The 13,035-nt window shown below is 51.7% G+C and overlaps 1 protein-coding gene across 4 annotated transcripts in view; it reads right to left on the bottom strand.

Annotated features, from left to right (window-relative positions):
* The window catches only part of ITSN1 (intersectin 1), a 111,383-nt gene that overhangs the window by 39,272 nt on the left and 59,076 nt on the right, over positions 1 to 13,035 (bottom strand). For all 4 annotated transcript variants that reach the window (XM_050970700.1, XM_050970730.1, XM_050970771.1 and 1 more), the window contains 4 exons: positions 9,526 to 9,650; positions 8,281 to 8,498; positions 7,169 to 7,290; positions 603 to 847 (listed from right to left, as the gene is read on the bottom strand). In XM_050970700.1, coding sequence (XP_050826657.1) covers positions 603 to 847; positions 7,169 to 7,290; positions 8,281 to 8,498; positions 9,526 to 9,650 — 710 coding nt within the window. The remainder of the gene's footprint in view (positions 1 to 602; positions 848 to 7,168; positions 7,291 to 8,280; positions 8,499 to 9,525; positions 9,651 to 13,035) is intronic.

Genomic DNA, 13,035 nt, shown 5'->3' with positions numbered 1-13,035 from the left:
GGTCTGAAACCTTCAATGAGGCTTGGTGGAAACTAATGTAGGAGAAAGGGATTTAGGAGGTGGCAGCATCTGAAGGGGCTCCAGGAGAGCTGGACAGGGATTGTTCATTAGAAGAGGAGTGGCAGAGCAAGGGGGAATGGGTTCCCACTGAAATTTCAGTGGGAGATGAGGAGGGAATTGTTCCCTGGCAGGGTGGGCAGGCCCTGGCCCAGGGTGCCCAGAGCAGCTGGGGCTGTCCCTGGATCCCTGGCAGTGCCCAGTCTGGCACAGTGGGAGGTGTCCCTGCCATGGCAGGGCTGGCACTGGGTGGGCTCTGAGGTCCCTCCCAGCCCAAACCAGTCCTGGATTCTGTGATCCCAAGGGAAGTGAACCCCTTGGGATTTCCCCACACCCTCCCACGGGGATGTCTCCTGCTCATGCTGTGCCCTGGGCCGGGGTGATGGGAGCAGCCCCAAGCCCCACAGGGCTGCAACTTGCACTGATTCCTGCAGAAAGCACCCTTCACTCCCCAGGAGGTGATTTTAGTTTGCACTCTGGCCCTGTGCTCAGTGCCAGCTCCCAAGGACCCCGGGCACTGAGGGGCTGAGCACCCCCAGACCTACGTGGAGCTGAAGTCTGCCCAGTTGTTGGCTGCTGCAGGAGCCTCTGCAGGGGCAGGGCCTCCCAGGGACGTGGAGCTTTCCTGCACAGACACTTTGGGAGCAGCAGAGGGCTCGGCCACGGACTTGGCAGAGGCTGGAACTTCACTGTCTGGGATCTTCTCTGCATAGTTTGCAGGGAACCATCCAGTCTTCCCCTTCAGTTCTCCACCAAGCCACCCTGGCTCTCCAGTCTGGCTTTCATCCACCTGCAGACACAGGAGGTCAGACAGTTAACAAACACATCCTGCAAATGGGAATTCTACTGAAAACACCCACATCTCCTCTGCAGCAATGAACTGATTGCAATGCAACAGGGCTTGACAATTTTTTTTTTTACTTTTCATTCAATATTGAAATCACTGAACCATGGAAATGGTTCAGTGGAAATGGTTGGGGTCGGGTCAAACCTGTCCTGCTCCACCCCTGTCATGGCAGGGACACCTCCCACTGTGCCAGGCTGCTCCAGCCCCACTGTCCAGCCTGGCCTTGGGCACTGCCAGGGATCCAGGGGCAGCCCCAGCTGCTCTGGGCACCCTGGGCCAGGGCCTGCCCACCCTCACAATGAGGAAATTGTTCCTAATACCTGGATCAAACCTGTAATTTTTCAGTTTGAGGCCATTCCCTGGGTGCTGTCCCTGCATCCCCTGGGAATTGTCTCTCTCCAGCTTTCCTGGGGCTCCTCCAGGCCCTGCAAGGCCACCCTGAGCTCAGCCCAAAGCTTCTCCTGTGCAGGTGAGCAATGCCAGCTGTGCCAGCCTTTCCTGCCAGCAGAGCTGCTCCAGCCCTCTGCCCATCCTGGAGCCTCCTTTGGGCTCTCTGCAGCAGCTCCAGCTCCTCCAGGGCTGGGGCAGCTCTGCAGGTGGGAGATCACCTGAGGATGGGCACAATCTCAATCCCAATCCCTATCCTGACCCCAACTGAGGGCTCAGCCCAGGGCAGGGAAGGATCCCCGAGCTCTTCAGAGGAGCTGCTGCCAAATTCCTTTGCCTCGGGCCATTTGCTGACTCTGTGCCTCCCACTGGAATTTGCATCCTCCCTCCCCCTCCCGGTGCAAAGCCATCCCCCATTCCTGCGGGGTTTGGGTCCCCTCCTCTCTCTCAGCCCCAGGCAGCCCGAGGCAGTCCCAGCAGTGAAGGCACTTGGTGCTTGACCGGGTCCATGTCCCTCTCCTGCAGTGCAGAGCAAAACTTCCACTGCAGCAGAGATGGGAAAGCAGCAGGATGGGAGAGGGGAGGGCACAGCTGAGGGTGGGTCTGGGAATAGGGACAAAGCACCGAGGGGCTGAATAACCCAGCCAGGGATCACTGACCCCAGGCAGGGCTGGATAACCCACCCAGGGATCAGTGACCCCAGGCAGGGCTGGATAACCCATCCAGGGATCAGTGACCCCAGGCAGGGCTGAATAACCCAGCCAGGGATCAGTGACCCCAGGCAGGGCTGAATAACCCATCCAGGGATCAGTGACCCCAGGCAGGGCTGGATAACCCAGCCAGGGATCACTGACCCCAGGCAGGGCTGGATAACCCAGCCAGGGATCAGTGACCCCAGGCAGGGCTGAATAACCCAGCCAGGGATCAGTGACCCCAGGCAGGGCTGGATAACCCAGCCAGGGATCAGTGACCCCAGGCAGGGCTGGATAACCCAGCCAGGGATCAGTGACCCCAGGCAGGGCTGGATAACCCACCCAGGGATCAGTGACCCCAAGCAGGGCTGAATAACCCAGCCAGGGATCAGTGACCCCAAGCAGGGCTGAATAACCCAGCCAGGGATCACTGACCCCAAGCAGGGCTGAATAACCCAGCCAGGGATCAGTGACCCCAAGCAGGGCTGGATAACCCAGCCAGGGAGCAGTGACCCCAGGCAGGGCTGGATAACCCACCCAGGGAGCAGTGACCCCAGGCAGGGCTGGATAACCCAGCCAGGGAGCAGTGACCCCAAGCAGGGCTGGATAACTCACCCAGGGATCAGTGACCCCAGGCAGGGCTGGATAACTCACCCAGGGATCAGTGACCCCAGGCAGGGCTGAATAACCCACCCAGGGAGCAGTGACCCCAGGCAGGGCTGGATAACTCACCCAGGGATCAGTGACCCCAGGCAGGGCTGGATAACTCACCCAGGGATCAGTGACCCCAGGCAGGGCTGGATAACTCACCCAGGGATCAGTGACCCCAGGCAGGGCTGAATAACCCACCCAGGGAGCAGTGACCCCAGGCAGGGCTGGATAACTCACCCAGGGATCAGTGACCCCAGGCAGGGCTGGATAACTCACCCAGGGATCAGTGACCCCAGGCAGGGCTGGATAACCCAGCCAGGGATCAGTGACCCCAGGCAGGGCTGAATAACCCAGCCAGGGATCAGTGACCCCAGGCAGGGCTGGATAACCCAGCCAGGGATCAGTGACCCCAGGCAGGGCTGGATAACCCACCCAGGGATCAGTGACCCCAAGCAGGGCTGGATAACCCAGCCAGGGATCAGTGACCCCAGGCAGGGCTGAATAACCCAGCCAGGGATCAGTGACCCCAGGCAGGGCTGGATAACCCACCCAGGGATCAGTGACCCCAGGCAGGGCTGGATAACCCAGCCAGGGATCAGTGACCCCAGGCAGGGCTGGATAACCCACCCAGGGATCAGTGACCCCAGGCAGGGCTGGATAACTCACCCAGGGATCAGTGACCCCAGGCAGGGCTGGATAACCCAGCCAGGGATCAGTGACCCCAGGCAGGGCTGGATAACCCACCCAGGGATCAGTGACCCCAGGCAGGGCTGGATAACCCACCCAGGGATCAGTGACCCCAAGCAGGGCTGAATAACCCAGCCAGGGATCAGTGACCCCAAGCAGGGCTGGATAACCCAGCCAGGGATCAGTGACCCCAGGCAGGGCTGGATAACCCAGCCAGGGATCAGTGACCCCAGGCAGGGCTGGATAACCCATCCAGGGATCAGTGACCCCAGGCAGGGCTGGATAACCCACCCAGGGATCAGTGACCCCAGGCAGGGCTGGATAACCCACCCAGGGATCAGTGACCCCAGGCAGGGCTGGATAACTCACCCAGGGATCAGTGACCCCAGGCAGGGCTGGATAACCCACCCAGGGAGCAGTGACCCCAGGCAGGGCTGGATAACCCAGCCAGGGATCAGTGACCCCAGGCAGGGCTGGATAACCCAGCCAGGGATCAGCGACCCCAGGCAGGGCTGGATAACCCAGCCAGGGATCAGCGACCCCAGGCAGGGCTGGATAACCCACCCAGGGAGCAGTGACCCCAGGCAGGGCTGGATAACCCAGCCAGGGATCAGTGACCCCAGGCAGGGCTGGATAACCCAGCCAGGGATCAGCGACCCCAGGCAGGGCTGGATAACCCAGCCAGGGAGCAGTGACCCCAGGAACTGCAGTCACCCCCCAGAGGGAGCAAAGAGCACTGCAAAGGCAAATGTGGGCTGTGGAGATGCTCTTTGAGGTGAGCCACAGGCCTACAGAAACCTCTGGGATCCTTCAGGCAGAAGGAAAAACAAAACCAACCAAAGGTTTTAGAGCCAGGCAGTGAATGGCTCTGCAGGAGAGGGCTGGAATCTGCAGTAATTCTGAAACTCCTGGGAGGATACAGATCTCTGTTTATTCAACCCAATTAGGCTCTCTATGCACACTCATGAAAAGGCACTTTGAAGGATAATTTAAACTTCCTAATTCATATCACCTCTGGTTTCTTCTTCATCTAAAATACAATTTACATCTGGTTTGCAGTACTGTGCTGAAATTTTAAATAAATTCCTTTGAATTTTTAAAGCTATTTTGTTTCAATTTTCTTTAATTTTTATACCTACCACCCACAAATCCCACAACAATCCCAGATTTTCTTTTTCCAAAATACAACCAGACTTTAAATGCACACCTGAATAGTGAATGACAGTGTGTGGGAGGTTGTTTTTATTTATTCAGCTGTACTTCAGAGCCACAGCTGACAACTACTTAATTCTGTGGATCACAAAGAAGACGGATTGTTGGACTCCAACTCCAACAATCAATAACTAAGAAAACTGATGAGAAACTGTCATTAGAATCCATTGCAGACTTTTCAGGGAAGAATATCTGTTCCCAAACAAAAACTTGGTTGGGCCACAGCCAGGATTAAAGTTAATCCTAACTTACAGTGGAAGAAATTTAAAGTAATTGAAAGGATAAGAGAATTAAAAAGCCAGAGCAATTGTGGAATCCATGGATCCAGAGTGCCACAGGCTTTTCCCAGCAGTCAGACAGAGCAGAGCCCTCTCCAGACTGGCAAAGCCTTTTCCTTCCTGGGTAAATCCTCCTCCTCCCTGGTGCCCTCAGCCAGGGCTCAGGGCTGGGCTTTACCCTCTTGGAAAGATCATTCCCAGGCTCTGGGAAAGGCCCAGCTCCTGTGACAGAAGGAGCTCTGCAACCCCATTCCAGCCAGGATTCCAGGCAGGATCAAATCCCAGCCCAGCAATCCCAGCCCAGGAATTCCAAGCCAGGAATCCCAGCCCAGGAATCCCAGCCCAGCAATCCCAGCCCAGCAATCCCAGCCCAGGAATCCCAGCCCAGCAATCCCAGCCCAGCAATCCCAGCCCAGCAATCCCAGCCCAGGAATTCCAAGCCAGGAATCCCAGCCCAGGAATCCCAGCCCAGCAATCCCAGCCCAGCAATCCCAGCCCAGCAATCCCAGCCCAGCAATCCCAGCCCAGCAATCCCAGCCCAGCCCTGGGATCCAGCCCTGGGCTCTGGTGGCACCTCGTGCCTGCTCCAGCATGGGTCAGGATTTGAGTCCCACCATGTGGGAGATCTCCATTTGTGTGAGGGCAGTTTTCCAAGGAGCAGGGATTTGGTGGCACAGGGAGCTCCCAGTGCAGCTGCACTGATGCCACCAGGCAGCCTCCCCTCCACCCTGAGCCTGCAAATTGCTGTTGTGCAAGGAAAGGCACCACGGGCACCTTTGGAAGCCCAGGAAGAACCCAGGGAGGGCTGAGGGAGGAGCCAAAGGCAGCACCAAAAGCCCACCCTGCTCCAGGGTGTCTGAAGTACTTTTGATAAGGGTTTGTTACCACAAACCAGGGGTCACATTAACACTGGGCTGTGTTCATTTGACCCCTGGTGGGCTCAAAGCCAAGGAAGTGCAGGGGAAGCAGCTCTGTTGGGGTCAGTGGAGCCCCTGAGGAGCCCCCTGGCAGCACTTACCCACTCCCTTCTCACCTCCAGGGGAAGCAGGGATGCAAAGCAAGGCATGGTTAGAGCACAGCTCAGCACTGAGCACTGCCCAGAGCAGCCCTTCCACCTCCCTGCAGGGCAGCAGAGCCCCCAGGAACCTGCTGTGACTCTGGCCAAAACCACTTCCAAAAGGAACAGAGAGGAGTGACCCTGCTGGGGCTGAAGGGGTTAACACTGAGTCCATAAGCCACAGACAACAAGACTGAGATGGTCTCAAAGTCTCTATTTGAAATAGGTGTGGGGCTCCTTAGAATCACAGATTCTGGGGAAAATCTTATTTCCCTGCAAATCTCTCTTTTAAAATTACTTCAGTGCTCTTTAGAATTGTGTATTTTGGGGAAAATGTTATTTCCCTGCAAATCTCTCTTTAAAAATGATTTCAGTGCTCCTTAGAACCAAACATTTGAGGGAAAATGTTATTTTCCCTTCAAGAACGGGGATAAATATGTGCAGAACTGCCTAGAACCACGTTTTGAGGAAAAATGTTATTTTCTCTGCAAATCTCTATTTAAAAATGTGCAAAATGCTTCTTAAAATCACAACTTTTAGGAAAATTGTTATTTTCCCAGCAAGTCTCCCTAACAGTGATCACTCTTGCCCACAGAATGCCCTGTAAATCCAGGCTACCCCCTATTTCCCAGGAAAACAAGGCATCCTGGCACTGCCCAGCAGCTCCAGTCTCCTCTCCAGCCCCATTTCCTGCAGCTTTCCAACCTGTTGTATCCTCACTCAGTCCTCAGCAGTGATACCAGGCCAGGATTCACTTTGGATTTTCCAAGAACCCATCCCAAGGCCACAAACACCCAAGAAGTAAAAAGCCAAACCAAGCCCAAGAGGTTCCATTTCCCAGAACAGGTTTTTTAAATAATGATAATTACAATTTAGAGGACTCTACAAAGCGTTTTTTCCAAAATCCAAATTCGAAATGTAAAAGCTCTTAAAATCAATTTGGTTGGGTAGAACACTGTTGGGAATACACTTCCCCCAGTGAACAATATTTAAGATTTCCCCCAGGAATTTTCATTCTGCATGTTAAGAACATACTAATGATTAATTAGTATTAATTTCCATTTAATCCCTGCAGCCATGAACCAGGGAATTAAAACCTGGAGAGACAAAAGCAAACCTTGCTTCAGAATTCAACACAACCCACTGACCAAATCCCTGAAAAATTGGAAATTATTCTCTACCAGCACACCTGCAACCAGATTTTTGGGATTTGCAGTTTCCTTTCTTGCCACAGAAAACTGAAGGCAGCCCTGGCAGAAGCTGAAGGCTTCTCCCAAGGAATATCCCAGTCCCTGCTTACCATGACAATGTCTCCAGGCTGGATGGTGATCTCGTCGTGGCTTCTGGATTCAAAAGGATACAGAGCTCTATAATACACTATTTTTACATCCTCCTGAGCAGAAATGGTTAGAGGAGCTTTCTCTGAGCAAAGGAAACACACAGATACAGAGAGAAGAAATCAAACCACCTGATTTTTAAACACTTGGAAAATGGGGTGGAAATGGAGACAAGAGTCACCAAACCTGCAGGGTCTGCAGAACAACTTATCCCCTTTTTACACAAGGGAAATATAAAAATTGAGTATTTAAAACCAATTTTCTTATTATTTTCTCCTCTAAAAACAGGGAAAATCTTAGAAACACAGAATGGCTTGGGCAGGGAGGACCTGAAATCCCACCCAGTGCCAGCCCTGCCATGGCAGGGACACCTCCCACTGTGCCAGGCTGCTCCAGCCCCAGTGTCAAGCCTGGCCTTGGGCACTGCCTGGAACTGGAAGTCCACAGCTGCTCTGGGCAGAAATTAGTTCTAAAAGTGATGCAATCCTTTGGACAAATATTTAAACCAGTTTTACATTCCCAAACAGTTCTCGTGTGTATCCAAGCCACCTAAAAGGGAAGCAGGATTCCCACTACAGGCAAAAATCAGGAAACAATGCAGGGAAAAAAGCTCTCAGCTGAAAGTGAATGTGTGGAGAGCAGAAAAGGGGAATAAACCTTTGATTTCAGGTGATTGGTCCAGTGAACAAAGGAAGGCAGGAAAGGAAAAGGGTGACTAAAGAACATATTGTTCCTACTCTGAAAAATCCCAAGGCATGTATCCCACAGCAAAATAAAAACTGCAGAAATACTTTTGACATCTTGCACCCAGCCCCTGGCAGCTGAGATCCCCCTTCCCTTCCCTTCCCTTGCCCTGCAGCCTCAGAGCTGTGCTTTCCCCTCTGCTCAACACCAGCCTCTGGGGAAGAGCAGGGATGCCTAACAGAACCATTTCTGGAGCCTGCAGCTCAATCCATGCATGATTTCCTTTAACAAGACTCCCAATCCAGCCCTGACCACCACCCTGTTCCATGTGGAATGGGAAGAGGGAAGAGACCTGAGCTGTCCCAGAGCTCTCCCTGCTGCTGGACCCTACCTGCGTTGGACCACGGGGCCTGGCCGGGCTTGCTGGGCTCCTGGTGGGGCTGGAAGAGTTTACTCAGCTTCTCCTGCATCTCCTGTTTGCCCTTATCCTCACTGTCCTTCTTCTTGGGTAGCTCTTCCCTTTTTTGCTTGTCATCTTCCTGGATTTTTTTTTGCCACTGTGCCTCCTCCTCTGGCTGTCCCCGCGGTTTGTCCCGGTCCTGGATCCGCCTTGGGGACAGTGGGGACAACAGAGCCACTCAAACCAAAGCCACCCAAGCTTTTGGGTCATCTCCAGTACCAAGCTTTTGGGTCATCTCCAGTACCAAGTACCAAAGCCCTCTGGAGGGCTTTTCTATGCCCTAACTTTACTTTGGTGACTTATCACTCCCCAGCATCTCCTCCCACTGGGAATGATTCCCAGAACCCACAGACTCAGGGAATGGTTTGGGCTGGAAGGCACCTTGAGGGTCCAACCCAAGGTAAGACTCCAAACAGGCAAATCAGAAAGAGAAAAGCAGGAATCAGAACATGGGGCCACCCTTATCCTCATGCTGAGGGGCAAGGAGGAGAAGTATTTGCAAGTTTTACACAGCGCTGCAGAGAATTATTGGGAATATTTCCCATTCCCAAATGCCAGAGTTAACAAGTCCTTCCCCTCCACCACAGGACAAGACACCAAGAAATGAATAATTATTCTCTGCTGGAAATAATTTGCCCCAGTAAAGACAGCTGTGAAGATCTGAAGGATGCCCAGTGTGCTCCAGTCTGTTCCATGGCCTATTCCAGCCCTGGAATGCCTTCAGAGCCAAATGCCTGAGAAGCAGCTGCTCCTCCCACTCTGGGTGTGCTGCAAAGAACAGACCCTGTCCAAGGACAATTCAATTCCTGATCAAAAACAGTGGGAGGGAAAACCTAATTCATGGAACCCCCAAATCCCTGGGCTGGCAAAGCCCTCCCAGCCCAGGCAGTGCCAGCTGTGCCCCATGGCCACCTTGTGCCCAGCCCAGAGCACTCAGTGCCACCTCCAGGGGACACCTGCAGGGATGGGCACTGCAGAGCTCCCTGGGCAGCCCCTGCCAAGGCCTGAGCCCCCTTTCCATGGGCAAATTCCTGCTGCTGGCCAACCAATCCACTTCCCAACATTAGAGGACACAAACCTCATCTGCATCCCTGAAGTTTTGGGCAGGCAGGAATATTTTCCAGGAGATGCCAGGGGAGGTGTTACATTTGGGGCTCCATTAAAGCAGTTTGTTACCTTTGAGCTTCTTTTTGCTTTTCCAGCTCCACTGTCTTCCTTTCCTGTTCCTTCTGTTTCAACCTCTCAGCTTCCAAGCTCTTCTGCTTCTGGAGCTGCTGTTTGTTATGGATTTCTCTCAGCTCCTGGAGTAAAAAAAGGACAAACAGGTGTGAAAATCCACTCTGTGAATCAGAACTGATGGCCCCAAAGAGTTCCCTGTGAGGGGACAACACCTGGCAGTGGCTGGGGATCTCTCAAAGTCACACTCCTGCCAAATGCAGATATTTCAGGTTCATTCCCAGGGTCTATAAACCACCTACTGTTTTCCCATTTTTATCCATTAAAGGATTAGGAAACCAGAAAGCTTTTGAATGTGACTCTGAAAAATGGGCAAAGCTTAATCTGAACAGCCACTTCTGTTTCATTTGGTTTGTTGGTTTATGGAATCCATTTCTTGAATTCCATACATAAATCTGCCCTTTGAGCTCTCACAACAGCAACTCTTCAGCAGTTTCATTTGCCAATGAATGCTGATTTACTAAAGAACCTTCAGGGCTGGTTTATGCACAGGAGACTGAAATCCTTAAGGAATGTCTTTGGGATGAGTCATGGTACAGACACCAATCATACATAAGTCAGTTTTTCTTCAATTGCCTGGAAAAATTAGAATATAAATAATAGTGATAATACCATAATATTTTCCTCAAGATTTCTCTGCATTAACACCTACTAACACCAATCCAACCTTTATCTGGAATTTCTTTGCAAGACTTGGAATTTTCATCTGAACACCTCAGCATTACAGTAGAAAAAAGGTAAATTTACCTATGACCACTGAGGATTTTCACTGAAAATAGTTCACTTTAAGAACTGGTATCTTATCATGAACATATGGTACAGGTGAGACTGAAACAGTTAATCCTGGAAGTGTTTGGATGGTTTTTCAGAAATTCACAATCTACAAACCACAGGAAGTTTTCATTCCTCATGCACTGACCCAAATGAGAAACTTGCATAAGAAAGAAAAAAAGAAATGGAAGTGATTCAAACCCACTGGATAGAGGGGTGAAAGCTTCAAAAGGGAAGCTGATCCTTGGGGCCCAGGTCTCAGTTTTATTTCATTAGTGCTCCTGAGTTTTAGTTCAGTGAAAACTGAGCTCAGCATCATTAAAGAGAGAATCAGTTCCCAGGGAAGATGGAATTAAAGAGACATTTGAAGCATCATTTCAGTTTTCCACAGACATTTTAACACACTATTCCCTCCCAGCCAAGCTGATGTGTTGGGTCAGTGTTCTGTGAAAGGATTTTCTGTGACAGGAGTGTGTGTAAAGAAAACCAAACCTAGTTTATAGTGCTGGCACTGGATGGAGCATTTTTGGTGATGGAGAAATCCCATGCTCATCCTTTTTGGGTCAGCCAGGAGGAAACAAAGATGTGCTGGGCAATGTTGCTTTGCCAGCTGGGAGGATGGGGGAGGAAGAGCCAGCATCTCCCACAGCTCTACTGGAAACCAGCTGGACAAAACTCTGCTAACACCTCAACAGCCAGGACACTTCCAGCTGGATGCTGAGCACACTCCAACCCACCCTGCACAGACACAGCTCCCAGCTGGACATTGCCCCTCCTGGGCTGAATTCCAAGGGCCCCACAAGGCTTTGCTCATTCCTGGATCAGGAATGCCTTACCTTAAAAGCAGAACAATTGTTACCCTGGCATTTAAATCCAAAGAGAGCAACAAGGAGGATTTGAGGTGTTACAACAGCCACATTCATATTACTGACTGGGAATTGCAGCATTTCAATATTCACCACATACAGCCATTTGCTACAGAAACCTTCAGGGAAGAAGTGGAGTTGTTTTGGCCCAGACTGTGCCTTTTTGACAGGAAGACAACAGGACTGGGGATGTTCAGGGATTGCAATCCAAGGTTTCCATCAGATCTTCTCCCCTGAGAAGAGCAGAGCATTTGCTCCCAGAGGAAAGGACCCTGCAGTTCTGAGCTCCCTGAAGCTTTTCCAGAGCAGCCCTTCCCTGCCCCTTCCCCAGTTCCCAAAGCCTCTGCTTTGGCCTTGGCAGACAATTCCCCTTCACCCCATCCTGGGGGAGACTGGGCAAAGGAAGGGAGCTGCCACCCCTCTCCTACCTGGAATCACAGATTACAGTCATGTGTAGGGACACTTCCCATCCAAGTGTTTGCTTTTTAAAAATTCTGAAAACCATGACCAAAACAGGCAATTCACTTAAACTCTTGAAGTTCCAGATAAGCAAAAGACAAAACCAACTCACTAGAACTGTGCCCAGGTTGCAATTCAAAGCACACTCCTCACAAAAGGATTAGATAAAAAGGATTAGATAAAAATCTAATGCTAAACTCTTCTCTCTGGTTTTGTTTTGGTGCTGGCACCCCTTGGCAAACACTGCACACTCATCTGCTTAGGGAAAGTGAAGCACATAACTGGAGGAGGCTCAGAGAGAGCTGGGTCCTGCCTGAGCAGGCCATGGAGACCTTTGGGAAGGAGTGTAAGTGCTGGATGCAGCCCAGGAGGAGAGCCAGGCACTGCAGCATTGCCTCTTCCACTGCCACTGACTGGAAGAAAGAAATGCTGAGATGTAAAGAGGGTTGGGAGCAGGAGTGCCCTGCTGACACTGACACACAGGCACTGACAGCCACAGGACACACGGACAGACTGGGACAGCTCAGCCCACTGGGGGCCACTGCTTTTGCCAGGCACTGGGAAAGAATTCTCAGCACAACCATTTCACAAACGTGAACTCAGCCCTTGTGTGCTTTGGGGCAGGAGCAGCAGCAAGAAATTCTGGATTCTTCCACCTTATAGGAAATGGGCATTAGGTGCTTGGAGCTGGGAGGGTCAGTTTTGATCCAGGGATGTTGGGGAGGAATTCTGTATCCTGAGGGTGAGCAGGCCCTGGCCCAGGGTGCCCAGAGCAGCTGGGGCTGCCCCTGGATCCCTGGCAGTGCCCAAGGCCAGGCTGGACACTGGGGCTGGAGCAGCCTGGCACAGTGGGAGGTGTCCCTGCCATGGCAGGGGTGGCACTGGGTGGGATTTAGGGTCCTTCCAACCCAGAGCATTCCATGATCCTAAAAGAAACAAGTGACCAGCTCCATTTCATTGATACCTGCATCAAGAGCAAATATTACATCTCTAGGCTGAGATCTTTAAGAAGCACAGAAGTTTCACTCCTTCAGCCCTAAGACACAAAGAAGGGGCCAAACTTTCAACCTTGTAACAAACTCAGTCACTTTATAGCCAAAACCAGCCCAATCCATCAGAGGATTTGATACATTATCTTGTATCATAAACTGCCCCAAATCCCCTTTGAAAGGACACCTGAGCAGCCAAACAAGCTCCAGCAATCTCCTGAAACCAAGTGGCTCTACCTCAACATATCCAATCCCACAATTCAAATGTCCTGATCTGAAATGTTAATAACATTTTGCAAGGCTGAAAGCTGTTGGTGGAAATGCACCAGATTCTATGAATATTTCCCACTCCAAAGGACTCATCA

Source organism: Serinus canaria, chromosome 1 (genome assembly GCF_022539315.1).
Source record: "Serinus canaria isolate serCan28SL12 chromosome 1, serCan2020, whole genome shotgun sequence".
NCBI lineage: Eukaryota > Metazoa > Chordata > Aves > Passeriformes > Fringillidae > Serinus > Serinus canaria.
The sequence above is the reverse complement of the archived record's forward strand: the minus strand, read 5'-3'. Positions and strand labels throughout refer to the sequence as shown.